Here is a 14427-nt window from a genome sequence, read left to right on the forward strand (position 1 = left end):
AGGCTGAAAACGGTTGCCTGTTTCTTTAGTTCTGCTTTTATGCAGCACATGAAAGACCGCATAGGAAATGGTAAAGGTTTCAGACCCTTACTGAGTCTGCTTAGAAATTTTATGATACTTTCAGCGTCTTATCCCATAGAGCTCTCCTCTTTGACTTTTACACACATGTGAAAAACATGGTAGAAGAAATAGGGGGCTCCTCAAAATGTTACAGTTTCTTCCTCACCTAATTACACATGATCTCTGTTAACTTCCAAATCTGACCACTGAAACACTCTTCCTCATTCACTGTCAGCAGAAGACATAGCAAACATTAAAAGAGTAACCATACCCATAATGTGAAATAAGAAAGCCATGAGGTTCCACAGTGGCAAATTCCAGCTTCTGACTTTAAAACCCTATTTATTACCAATAATCATGAGTTGGAAATATTCTCAACCGCACTAGATATCAGTGAAATGAGGATTAACCTATGTTCTATTTCATGCTCGTAAGATTAACAAAAATTTAAAAAGCATCACAGTATTCAGAGATAGCAAAGACAAAGGGAAACAAGAGTTCCCTTTTGGTGGGAATGGACACCAAAATAGTCAATTTAGGATTGGTTGGTCAGTTTAAAATGTGCATACCCCCCAATCTCGTAATTCCCTGGTATAGAATGGAAACTCCTACACATATGCACAAATTTGAACAAGGATATTTCCCGACATGAAAAACTAAATTGTGGCATATACTAAATATCAAAGAGCAATGAAAATGTGGCACAGTAATAAAATGGAATAGCATTCAGCAGTCTAAAGGCAAGAAATGGACCTACCACCGTTAGCATGAATCCACTTCAGAAACAATATGAAGAAATAAGGCAGATTTCAGAACGGAACTCAGACTCTGGAACCATTTATATAAAATTTTAAGAATCAACAAAATACTATGTATTATTTATGAATGTACAGAAATGTAAAATATAAACACACAAAGAGTGTGGAAGGTCACACACCATCTGCATGAACGGAGAGAAAGAATACAGGAGGTAACAAAGGGCATTGTAATTGCGAAGTTTTATTTATTTCTATTAAAAAATGCTGTAAGCACTTCCTCATCTCTCCTTCCCTCTTGTTTTATTTTAAAAGTATTTACTGAGTCAGCAGATCTCAGAGCTGGGACCGAGGTGACGCTGGGATGGAGGAGGTGACCGGCAGCGATGCAGACTGAGCGACACGGCGGGGACAGTGCCAGCCAGGTTCTCGCTGTCAGAGGAACGAGTTACGAATACCGAAGGGTGGAGGCTAGAATAACGCTACGGTGTTGGAACAGAATTGGAAGTACTGATGTGAACTCATGATTTTTATTACATTTATATAGGTCGATATAGAAATAGATATGTGTGTGTCTACGTGGACAGATGTGTGTACAGACACACATATTTCCTAGCTCTGTCTGCAAAAGTTCTATGACGTTGTAACTATTGTCTCTATTTTACAGATAAAGAGACTGGGACATAAAGAGGTGAAAAACTTGACCAAAGTCTAAAAGCTACTATGTAGAGAGGTGACCCTGCAGCCTGACTCTTAACTACTACAAGATATATCCATGTCATGTGCCATGCTACGTAGGGATCAACTGTAACTGAGGGCTGATGCAAACACTCAGCCTTCTTTCGACGGAGCCACACCCAGGTAGCAACGTCATATCTAAGTACCAATGAAACCTTACACTCTACAAACTCCTGAAGTACACATCCGTCTTTCTGACGGACGATCTCATCAGAGGACACCCATGCCGCCCTCGCACCTGTAGTAGCTGAGGACGTCTCGGTCTTCTTTCTGCCCCTCCTTAGCGTCCTGCGCCAGTTCCCTCACACTCTTACTGCGAACCTCTTTGGTGCTGTCCCTCCAAAACAGCCACACCTCTTCCTCATCCTCTCCTGCCTCCAGAGCGTTCTCTCCAGTAGAAACACCTTCAAATTCGAAACGAGAGAGTACCAACCTAGAAAATAAGAGGAGGGGGGACACTCATTATGTCTGAAGTCCTTGCTCATCACGGATCAACTGTATTAATGCGTTGAACTCGAGCTGCGCTTCCAGCACAAAGACACACACAGAAAAAGCCACTTTACTTCTCCCACCGGCAGAGTCACAAAGAACCAAACATCAACGTCTTCATACACTTCAGCCCAGGGGTTCTCCGCCAGGGTGCCTGTGTCTCCCAGGGTACATTTAGCAATGTCTGGAGACATTTTTGGTTGTCCCAACCAAATGGGAGGGGTACTGTCGGCACCTAGCAGGTAGAAGCAGGGAGGCTGCTACACATCCTACAATGCAGAGGACAGAACCCACAGCAAAGAACTACGTGGCCCCAAACATCAAAAGGCCAAGGATGAGAAAGCCGGAATTAGCCCAAGCCCAAAATTAAGCTATGCATGAGAAACAAAAAAAAAAAAAATCACTAGTTTAGAGCATAATTTAGTGTTTTTTAAATAAACTTCTTTTAAACATTGTCTTTAACATTTAAATATTACTGGCACTATGCTTCTCAGGAAAACTGCTCCCCTGCTAAAAATGAATTGCTACTATTACCAAAACTTCTGTGGACCAATGAACCCTTTTTGAACAGTGATGAGTTAACAAGCTCTTCCCTACAATGACTTAATAATGAATTACCTCCTTTAAAACTTAAAACGGATGATCATAATTAGAGAATTTTAAACTCTTAAAATTAAACCAAGGGTGTGTGAAATGTTCCCTGGTGAGCTCACATTACTGTCAAAGTATGTGACACCACCATGCAGAGGAGCCCACACCAAAAGCAAACTTGAAAATTCCTCTGATCAAGACCTTTGCAAGAGGACGATCAATAGCCAGCCAACCTGACTTCAGAAATCAGGCAGCTGGGTTTCATTACCTATGAGCACAGACATCCACTGAGCCACACATTCTCCACCTAAATCCCGTCCTCATCTCTCTTTATCTTAAACCCGCAGACCTCACTCACTTGGTCTCAATCAGAATGTCAGCGTTGGTTGGATTCAGCACAGCTTTACATATCAGTTCCTGGGTCACCGGAATGGATTTGTTCATGGACACGCAGAGATCAGAGAGGTAATCTAAGAATCTATCGAGAAAGAGAAACCAAATAAAACAGTTTCTGTACACAGAGCAGGGGTTGGGCTCTGGGAGCCTGGCTCTCCCTCAAGAGAACTGACCCAGCCTACCTTTAACACAAGTCAGAGACGCTTTGGGTTTTAGCGTCAGCATCCATGGAACGCCCAGAAACCCAGACACTAGAGGAAAGGAAGGATGGATGGATAGATAGATGGAAGGGAGGGAGGGAGGGAGGGAGGGAGAGAGGAAGGGAGGGAGAGCAAAGAAAGAAAAGCAAAAGAGGAAGGATGGCAGTGACTATTGTGAGGAAGAGCTGACAAGGTAAAAATGAACAGAAGGAACCACCAAGTAAGAAGTTCACATAAGGAAGACATGGTTAGGATGCAGGGTATCCAGAGTGGTGAGGGGCAAGGCTCTGATGCTTGAGGCCCAAATCAGAACCCTGGTTCTGGTTCTTACCCACTACGTTCTGATATGTACTGTTACTTGGGGGGAATTACTTAACCTCACTGTGGTTCAGTTTTCTCATCGACAAAAAAGGCTGATATAGAACCTCAGAGAGTTCTTCTGAGGATTAAATGAGCTAATTCATGCAAAGTGCTTACTTAGCTCACTCACTGGCACATGAGAATGGCCCATAAAATGTTACTTTATGGGTGGGGGCAGTCGTTTTTATAAGAACACTTTCAGCTCTCCAGTGTCACCGTTCATGATACGCACATTGTAAACTATTTCCCACTTCACCTGAAATGGTGTGGATCTCAATTAATTAGAAGGAGAAAAAAAGAGGGAAGAGAGCGTAGGTGGAGGGGGAGATCTGTACGAATGCAACAGAATTGATAGAATTCACTAATGTAAATGAAAACACTCAAGTAACAACTATGTGTGCAAAACCCTAACTGATGATATTTGGGGCAGTTCTAACTGATCACCACGGGGTGCTATGAAGTGAATGAGGGGCCGACAGTTGTCATTTACTGTGCACCTACTAAGTGCCAGGCACTTCACATGTATTTATTCTCATTTAATTTTCACAATGACCCATCTAGCAGATGAGGACGTTAAAGCTCAAGGTCACCCAGCTGGTAAATGCTGCAGCTAGGATTCTACCCTGGTCTCATTCCCATACTAAGCTCTTTCCACTACTCATCAAAGAGTCTGTCAAAACCTGCCCAATCAAAACCCGTAGCTAGTGGGAAGCAGCCGCATAGCACAGGGAGATCAGCTCAGTGCTTTGTGACCGCCTGGAGGGGTGGGATAGGGAGGGCGGGAGGGAGGGAGACGCAAGACGGAAGGGATATGGGGATATATGTATATGGATAACTGATTCACTTTGTTACAAAGCAGAAACTAACACACCATTGGAAGGCAATGAGACTCCAAGAAAGATGGGAAAAATATAGAGAGACCGGGCGTCCCTGGTGGCGCAGTGGTTGAGAGTCTGCCTGCCGATGCAGGGGACACAGGTTCGTGCCCCGGTCCAGGAAGATCCCACATGCCGCGGAGCGGCTGGGCCTGTGAGCCATGGCCGCTGAGCCTGCGCTCCGCAACGGGAGAGGCCACAACAGTGAGAGGCTCACGTACCGCAAAAAAAAAAAAATACTAATGGTAAAAAAAAACACCTGTCCCTAACAGCCCCAAACAAAGGAAATCCAGGAAAAAGCACTATGACCCGCTCAGTGCCTGCATCGGAAATGCAAAGACACCTTCCGCCTATCAACCCCGCCCCCGCCTCACCTGGGCTCCCTGTTCTTTCGCACCAGACTGACGAACGTGTCGATCTCTGCCGCAGTGATGTGTTTTTCCAGGAGTTTCCGATTATTGTGGAGCAGGGCAGTGATGGTGTCTTCAGCCAGCACATCATAGCCTATCTGCTTCTGCATGAAGCCAAACTGCTTGGCTATGTACTCCTTCGAAGGAAGGAAAGCGAGGTGAGTGGGGAGGACTGGAGACAATGGGATGCGGCTGGAAGTAAGGGAGGGGGCAGTGGCCCCCGAGGAGCATCACCACCCATGAAGGAAATCACAGAGCATCTTTCCACAACTTTCTAATCCAGGGCAACAGCTGCAAACTCCCTTGCATCCTTTATTTTTACTAAACCTGCCACACAGATGTAATTAAGTAAAATATCCTGTATTTACAGATAGGCATTTGTATTAAGTCCACTGTATAAATTTTAGTGTAGTGACTTATTTTTCGAAAGGTCAAAAGTTGTTTTTCAGCTCTGATTTTATTACTAATTGAAGAGGATTTAACTGTGCCTCACTGCTCTGTGTTGCTGAATAAACACAGTCAAGCCTACCTGGATATTTAGAACAATGCTACCCCATGGCGTTTTCCTTATCTGGGGTGAAAATACATTTTTAAAGTCAGTGGGTAGCAGAAACAAGTTAGGAATATGTAAGCCAGTCAATTATATTCGTAGAAATATGAAAACACCCCTGGCTTTTTGGGATCAGACATGACGTTCCATAGAAATATTTAAGAACTCCAGGAAGTCTCTTATGAATATTTGTTTGTTGCTATTCAAAGACATTTTTCCTGCCCAAAACAGACTATTTGCTTGCTCAAAGTTCAAACGGCCCTTCAAACTTGGTATAATTTGTTTTCATTAATTCCAAAATTCTAAAAGTGACTCAGGATGAACACAGCAGACATGGGCCACCTTTCAGCCCTCACTCAATAAGGATGCATGTTCGGGAATTCATCAGCCCCCAGGGATATACTACTGCCAGCTGGCACAGGGTCCATAAGCAACCAAGCAAAGACATCCAGAGTTGCAGCAAGAGGGACTGGTTTAGTCCCCTCATGTACAAGCAAAATGTCCTGGCACACACTACAGACTCTAATGTATCCTCATTGGAAGAGAATAAAATCACTTTGGCCCTAGTACGGTATGTGTATGGTATTCATGCACCGGAGGTAGATTTATAGCGACCGTAAAACTAACAAACATAGCATCACGGGTCTGTGATGTTTTATATTTAAACAGTAGCAAAGGCAAAGTGAAAGGTTTAGAAATACTAGCTAACAAAGTTACATCTACCGTTTTAGAGCACTGCTTAGGATCAACTCTATATTTATGACGACACACAAAAAACTTTAACTACAGAGAACAGTTTTAAATTTAAAGGCCAGATGTAGGGGCATTCAAAGTTTAGAAACAAAACCTTTTGTAACACAAGGCAGGGACTGGAGTTGCAGTTACGATAAGCAGCACTCTGGGCACCTACAGGAGTTTATGGAGCGCAGGCTTTCTCAACCTCAGCACTACCTACTGACTTCTTGGGCCGCAAAATTCTTTGCTGCAGGGGGGCTGTGCCGTGCATGGCTGGATGTTAACGGCATCCGTGGCCTCTGTCCCCTAGATGCCAGTAGCATCCCCAACTCACGACACTCAGTAGGGTCTCCAGACATTTCCATATGTCCCCTGAGGGAAAACTTACTCCCAGTTAAGAACTACTGATACAGTGTTTCCTCAGAATCTCCAAGTGTTAGGAACCCTCACAGAGGTTAAAACATCTAATTCACGGAGAGAATATATTGGCTGTGAGTGTGTTTACTGTCATCACACAGTTGATGACTTAGAATGTCATAAAACATGAGACACAACCAAAACAAAGAGAAAGTTACCAGCAGAGATGGAGGAGATGGATGGGACAGGAAGAGAAGATTGCACTCCATCTTCAATACAAGCACATGGAATCAGTGTGCCCTTCAGTCTTACGGGAATGTGCCATGAGAAGTACCGTATATGTAATACCAATGTCAAGAAAAAGAAATCTCATTCAAAGGTGGCTGTAGAAGGGGAATTTTCAGGTATCCTTCTCAAGTCTGTAATGTATCTTCCCAGGCTTGCGAAACAAATCTGTGTTTCCTTTCTGAGAGCAAACTTAACAATGAACTACTACCTGGCCATTAAATAAACATACATGTGACACCTAAAACTCATTGACGGAAGTACATGAACTTCAGGGAGGAAGCTGCCCCTCACTTCCCATTGGTCCTTAATCCCAACCTGGTTCTTCCTGTAGTCCTGCTGGGAGTGTCTCAGGACCCTGTAGCAGAGGCGGCAGATGTGTCTGAAGGGTGCATGCCGCTGGTCCCCCAGCTCCTCCAGACGTAGCATCGGGCCGTCACCACAGTCTGTGAATGGGGCCTGTAACAACTTGAAGATCTGTTTGCAGAAAGAAAAGAATAAGAACTGCCATCACCTACTGTTTTAAGGGCTAACCTTCCCTTTGGAAGTAATATAACCTCAAGGGTGGCTAAACTATATAGGAAAATCTCTCTACGCAAACAGTCATGAACCTGAAAACTGCATTCATTCCATCAATTGGGACTGGCTCCTCCCTGAATTCAGTCCTCCTGGACCTAAGTGGTCCTCAAATACTTGAAAATGCAGTGTTTCAAGCAGTGTCTGAGAGCACAGACTCTGGAATCAGCAGATTCTAGGTTGAAATTACACATCTTTATTACTTTCCTACAGGTACAGATCATGGTCAAGGTAACCTTCAGTTTTCTCAGCAGTAATATGGAGAGAGTAATACCTAGCTCACAAGGGTGTTGTAAGGATTAAAGTAGATAGCAAGTGTCAGGTCATAAGTGCAGTGCTCACACAAGTGCTCAACGAAGGCTCCTCCACAGTTTCAGACCCTCTAGGAATCACGATTGTGGAAAAGAGCATGGGCATTAAGCCAGAGGTCTTATTTGGCAGCTACCACATCAAACAGCAGGGCATAATCTATTCTGGGACTTTAAACCCTTGCTGAAACAGGATGGAGTATTAATAAATATCGTCTGTCACAGTCCAAAAGGAGAAAGGATTCTCAAATCCAAGTTCCTAGGGAGAACTATGGGACTTGTAACTAACACATTTTTCTTTTGGCTCTAGTGGCCCAGCCTCCAACAGCTTTAGAGAACTGTATGGCATACATTTCCATGTACTTCATGTACCCCGGACTTGTCACTTTTCTCCCTCTAATTTATTTCTACCCCAGTTTATTTAACTTTATACCAAATTACATCATCTCTGTATTTTCTGTGAGTTCATTTTATTTTCTACTCATTCTTCATTCACAGGAAGATTTTTTGGTGACTTATGATGGTCCCCAGAAGAGCCTCTACAGGCCTTCTGAGTTTATCATATACTCCAAATCTCCCAGATACATGAAATAACCTTAAGGATATTGATATTATTTGTGAGGGAAATAAAGTTGTCAACTGAATTCTTGTTGGGGTTCCTAACAGGTAAATTCTCACACGGCTGATATTCAACAAGTGTGTTAACCATCAACTGAACTATCAAACCATGAAAAGATGCAGGAAACTTGAATGCATTTTACTAAGTGAAAGAAGTAAAATCTGAAAAAGATACATACAGTAAGATTCTAACTATAGGACATTCTGGAAAAGGCAAAACTATAAAGACAATAAAAAGATCAATGGGCCATCATCAAAAGATCTACAAACAATAAATGCTGCAGAGGGTGTGGAGAAAAGGGAACCTTCTTGCACTGTTGGTGGGAATGTAAACTGATACAGCCACTATGGAGAAGAGTATGGAGGTTCCTTAAAAAACTAAAAATAGAACTACCATATGACCCAGCAACCCCACTACTGGGTATATACCCCGAGAAAACCATAATTCATAAAGAGTCATGTACCACAGTGTTCATTGTAGCTCTATTTACAATAGCCAGGACATGGAAGCAACCTAAGTGTCCATCAAGAGATGAATGGATAAGGAAGATGTGGCACATATATACAATGGAATATTACTCAGCCATAAAAAGAAACGAAATTGAGTTATTTGCAGTGAGGTGGATGAACCTAGAGTCTCATACAGAGTGAAGTTAAGTCAAAAAGAGAAAAACAAATACCATATGCTAACACATATATATGTAATCTAAAAAGAAAAAATGGTTCTGAAGAACCCAGGGGCAGGACAGGAATAAAGACGCAGATATAGAGAAAGGAATTGAGGACACGGGGGGGGGAGGGTAAGCTGGGACAAAGTGAGAGAGCGGCATGGACATATATACACTATCAAATGTAAAAATAGCTAGTGGGAAGCAGCCGCATAGCACAGGGAGATCAGCTCGGTGCTTTGTGTCCACCTAGAGGGGTGGGATAGGAAGGGTGGGAGGGAGACGCAAGAGGGAGGAGATGTGGGGATATATGTATATGTATGGCTGATTCACTTTGTTATATAGCAGAAACTAACACACCACTGTAAAGCAATTATACTCCAAAAAAGATGTTAAAAAAAAAGATCAGTGGTTGCTTGCAAAGGGTTGGGGGACAGGGAGGGACAAATAGGCAGAGCACAGAGGATTTTTAGGGCAATGAAACTACTCTGTACGACGTGATAATAATGGATACATGTGATTATACATCTGTTCAAACCCATAGCATGTACAACACCAAGAGTGAACCGTAATGTAAACTATAGACTTTGGACAATTATGATGTGTCAGTGTAGGTTCATCAGCTATAACAAACGTACCTCTCTGGTGGGGATGCTAATAACAGGGAAGGCTGTGGATGTGGTATGAGGTACCCAGGGACTCTCTGTACTTTCCACTCACTTTTGCTGGGAACTTAAAACCACTCTAAAAAATTAAGTCTATTTTTTTTTTTTTTAAAGTCAATGGATCAAGCCTGCGAGGTGGAAATCATTCACATCCCTCTGTAAGAGCAGTGATACCACTGATTTCTTATAAAGCCAACCCAATATGTCACCACTTACTGACCTGCTTGAGAATATTCTGTTCTCTCATCAGCTTCTGCCGTTCTCTGTTGGGCTTAGAGAAGACCACTTCAAGAACATCTTGACCGGAATTAGTTCCACCAGTGACAAAGTAAACCAAGTCTTCCAGCAGCTTGGTTACAGATCTTAGGAGGAAAAAAGCTATTAGAAATGGGACGTGTTCGACGTGCGACAGGCTGAAAGCTTCACCTTAGAAGCCTTCAGGCCGAAGGAACCAGTTAAGTAGAAGCAAACCATCTCATACAGAGTGAAGTTAAGTCAAAAAGAGAAAAACAAATACCATATGCTAACACATATATATGTAATCTAAAAAGAAAAAATGGTTCTGAAGAACCCAGGGGCAGGACAGGAATAAAGACGCAGATATAGAGAAAGGAATTGAGGACACGGGGGGGGGAGGGTAAGCTGGGACAAAGTGAGAGAGCGGCATGGACATATATACACTATCAAATGTAAAAATAGCTAGTGGGAAGCAGCCGCATAGCACAGGGAGATCAGCTCGGTGCTTTGTGTCCACCTAGAGGGGTGGGATAGGAAGGGTGGGAGGGAGACGCAAGAGGGAGGAGATGTGGGGATATATGTATATGTATGGCTGATTCACTTTGTTATATAGCAGAAACTAACACACCACTGTAAAGCAATTATACTCCAAAAAAGATGTTAAAAAAAAAGATCAGTGGTTGCTTGCAAAGGGTTGGGGGACAGGGAGGGACAAATAGGCAGAGCACAGAGGATTTTTAGGGCAATGAAACTACTCTGTACGACGTGATAATAATGGATACATGTGATTATACATCTGTTCAAACCCATAGCATGTACAACACCAAGAGTGAACCGTAATGTAAACTATAGACTTTGGACAATTATGATGTGTCAGTGTAGGTTCATCAGCTATAACAAACGTACCTCTCTGGTGGGGATGCTAATAACAGGGAAGGCTGTGGATGTGGTATGAGGTACCCAGGGACTCTCTGTACTTTCCACTCACTTTTGCTGGGAACTTAAAACCACTCTAAAAAATTAAGTCTATTTTTTTTTTTTTTAAAGTCAATGGATCAAGCCTGCGAGGTGGAAATCATTCACATCCCTCTGTAAGAGCAGTGATACCACTGATTTCTTATAAAGCCAACCCAATATGTCACCACTTACTGACCTGCTTGAGAATATTCTGTTCTCTCATCAGCTTCTGCCGTTCTCTGTTGGGCTTAGAGAAGACCACTTCAAGAACATCTTGACCGGAATTAGTTCCACCAGTGACAAAGTAAACCAAGTCTTCCAGCAGCTTGGTTACAGATCTTAGGAGGAAAAAAGCTATTAGAAATGGGACGTGTTCGACGTGCGACAGGCTGAAAGCTTCACCTTAGAAGCCTTCAGGCCGAAGGAACCAGTTAAGTAGAAGCAAACCCATTCTCCCAGTTTCCTTGAACTTGTCAGTTGAGGCCAATTACCAATAAGAGCGAAATAGAGACAATACCTAGTTGTCCACAAAAACATTATCACCTTCACAAAATATTAGACATTACATCTTATCTCAGAGTAACCTCAACCCCTGACATTCAGTAAGATAGTCCCAGAGACCAAGTTGGAGACAGGGCAACAGAGAAAGAAGGAGATATTTACAAGTGTAGAGACTTTCAGAACAGTGAAAGCAAAAGTAACTATTTCCTGAAAACCACAAGTTGAAGCCACCCACAAATGCTAAGGCCTGCTGCTCTCGCACTGAGCTCTTCCAAACACCCTCTCTCTCCGCGAGGGATTTCAAAAACCCACAGGGGGTGAAGATGAGCATGTCCGGTTCTGGCAAGGAGCCTTCACCTTCTTTCATTCTGGGTGATGGTGCCCTTCTCCAGCTTCCCAGCTATGGAGCCCAGCACCTTGCTGGCATCGTTGGCAAAGTCCAGGTCCCGAACCTCAGCAGGAGAGACTGGAACTATGGCAAATGCTTCTTTGTCCTCCTTCACGGGAGAGGTTCCAATCTGAAAAGCAAGATGGTCTTTGTGGAACAGCCTCTTAGACTGAGAGGGTAAGACGTTAATCAAACACTGTATTTATGGGACATGGGGCAATCCAAAAAGCCTAGAGCTCTCTTGTGGTTCAAATGAATGGACATAGAAAAACACCTGGAAAGATGTACCCCAAATCATCAACAGCTGTTACCTCTAGAGGTTGGTATTGTGGAGAAAAGTAAGGCAGGAAATGGGGCAGTACTATGCTTTTATAGCTTCATTTGTTACAGGGAGCATCTGAGACTTTTGTAATTTAAAAACACACTTATAAATACATAGGGAAAAAAATCAAATGTACAAAATGGTAATTCTTGTTTCTGAGAGTATTATAAGGGTAGACCCTGCACCGATCTTCTAGCTTTTCTATATACCTGAAAATGTTCATTAAAGTAGAAGAAAAAATTCCAATAATCTTCCCCATCACCAAAAAATATTATGCGAGAGCATAATTCCATTTTTTAAAAAGAAAAACCCTACGTCTGTGTATTTATGCTCTCTGATCCTGAACAAGGTGAGAAAGGAGAGGTGGGCTTCAGGGAGAGAAATTAAAGAGGTTGGAAGGACTTTCAAGAAATGAAAGTACACATTTAAACACAAAGAGAAATAAAGAAATAATAAAGATTGGGTGAAATCAACTAGGTATGTGATGTATGTCAAGGCACAAGCAAACATTCCCCCAGCCAAAATCAGCCTTCAGACAGATATGAAATCCAGACAATTGCTCAACCTTTAGGGCAGAAGCTATGGAATAAAATAAAAGGGTCTAATTATTTCAAAAGCCCTGGGCTTGCTTTAGCCAGGTCCCTTGGACAGAATTCTTTCATCACATTCAAGTTTGTCCGCCACCACAGCACAACTTCAGACCTGCATACGCCTCCATCTGCCCTCAAAGGAGCCCTTTTATTGGGAGCACGAGACCGAGGGAAGCAGCCAAGTAAGGGGACTTACTTTTAGCATCACGGGTTTTTCTTCTTCCTTGTCAATGGGGATATTTGTGCTGTGAACCCAGGTATTAGTACACAGGTGTCTGAGCCGGACATACGAGTTTCTAAAGGAAAAGAAAATAAAAGAAAAAGGATTTTAGGGACAGGGCTATTTAGGCTCTCTACAGCCACTGCCCTAGAATACATCCTATAAGAATAAAAAAAGGATACCAAAATGGTTTTCCGCTATACACACTGGACAGCATAAACTTAAGAGCCAACGGTTCTGGTCCAAGATACACTTTGACAGATCTACAGTGGCAAACCATTCATAACCACTCTAAGGTGATTGTGTCGTGCTGTATTTCTAAATGCAGCCACACCTCATTCTATTATGTTTGGCTCTATTGCCCTTAACAGACCCCGTTTTTTTGTTTTTTTAACAAATCAAAGGTTTGTTCATCATGCAAGTCTACAGGTTCCATTTTGGCAATAAAGTATTTTTAAATTAAATAGGTACATTGTTTTTTAAGACATAATGCTATTGCACACTGAACAGATAACAGTGTACTGTACACGTGACTTTCATATGCAGTGTGAAACCCCCAGATTTGTGTGACTTGCTTTGTCGTGCTATTCGCTTTATTGCGATAGTCTGGAACTGAACCCACAGTATTTCTGAGGTATGCGTGTATAAAATTATACACTGTGAATGACTATCTCCGAACAAACCGAACACGAGACAGTAACAAGAAGTATTTACTGAGGACCTACTAGTGCTTATCATGAGAGATAAAGCAGTAATTGAAATTTTCATATGGATCCATATAGCAAAAAATAAAACCATAAAATGCCTGGAAGAAAATGTGAGTAAAAATTTAACAATCTTGTGAGAGGGAAAGCCTTTTGAAGCACATAACAAAACACAAGATTTCCAAATTTCAGAAGCAAAAGATGGATACATCTTATTACATAGTTTAAATTTTACATTTCCATACAGCAAAAGTAGAAAAAAGTTTAAAAACCATCATGAACAAAACTGAAAGAAAAATGACAACCTGGGAAAATAAAAGATTAATATATAGTATAAAAGGGTATTAATCCACATACATAGAGAGATCTTAAAAATCCGTAAGACAAACATCATGAATATTGGAAATGAAAATGGAACACGTACGCAAACCAGTAATTTAATAAAGAAACATAAATGACCAATAAACATCCAAGTACATATTCAACTTCCTCAATTTATACAAATTAAAACAATATATCATTTTATTGTATCATATCCCAAAGATCCTGGAAACTGATACAACCCAGCACTTAGAGCTTAGAGAGCTTACAGAGCTTAGAGAAATGAGTTCTACACACTCATGGTAAGCGTGTCAACAGGTTAAACTCTGGAAGAGAGTCTGGCACTTCGTATAACATGTAAAATGTATCTACCTTCTCATCTAGCAATCTCATTTTTATATTTCTTAAGAGATGACAGCACAGGTGCAAAATGAGGCAGAAAGATGTTCAACAAAGCATTATTTATAATAGTTAAAATCTTGCAAACAACCCAATGTCTCAGTAATGGGCTAGTTAATTATAGTATGTAAGACAGAATAGTACAGAGTTCT

The 14427-nt window shown here is 41.9% G+C and overlaps 1 protein-coding gene across 2 annotated transcripts in view; it reads right to left on the reverse strand.

Annotated features, from left to right (window-relative positions):
* Positions 1-14427, reverse strand: part of ITPR1 (inositol 1,4,5-trisphosphate receptor type 1) — a 324061-nt gene that overhangs the window by 163595 nt on the left and 146039 nt on the right. Inside the window, exons 14-20 of one of the 2 annotated variants that reach the window (XM_024747000.1) lie at positions 12828-12927; positions 11689-11849; positions 11027-11168; positions 7120-7278; positions 4839-5011; positions 2992-3111; positions 1792-1986 (exon numbers count right to left, since the gene is read on the reverse strand). In XM_024747000.1, the coding sequence (XP_024602768.1) occupies positions 1792-1986; positions 2992-3111; positions 4839-5011; positions 7120-7278; positions 11027-11168; positions 11689-11849; positions 12828-12927 (1050 nt within the window). Of the gene's footprint in view, positions 1-1791; positions 1987-2991; positions 3112-4838; positions 5012-7119; positions 7279-9856; positions 9996-11026; positions 11169-11688; positions 11850-12827; positions 12928-14427 lie in introns of those variants that run through there. The other variant, XM_024747001.1, reaches the window with a different exon arrangement.

Source organism: Neophocaena asiaeorientalis, unplaced genomic scaffold, assembly GCF_003031525.2.
Source record: "Neophocaena asiaeorientalis asiaeorientalis breed wild unplaced genomic scaffold, Neophocaena_asiaeorientalis_V1.1 scaffold130, whole genome shotgun sequence".
Taxonomy (NCBI): Eukaryota; Metazoa; Chordata; class Mammalia; order Artiodactyla; family Phocoenidae; genus Neophocaena; species Neophocaena asiaeorientalis.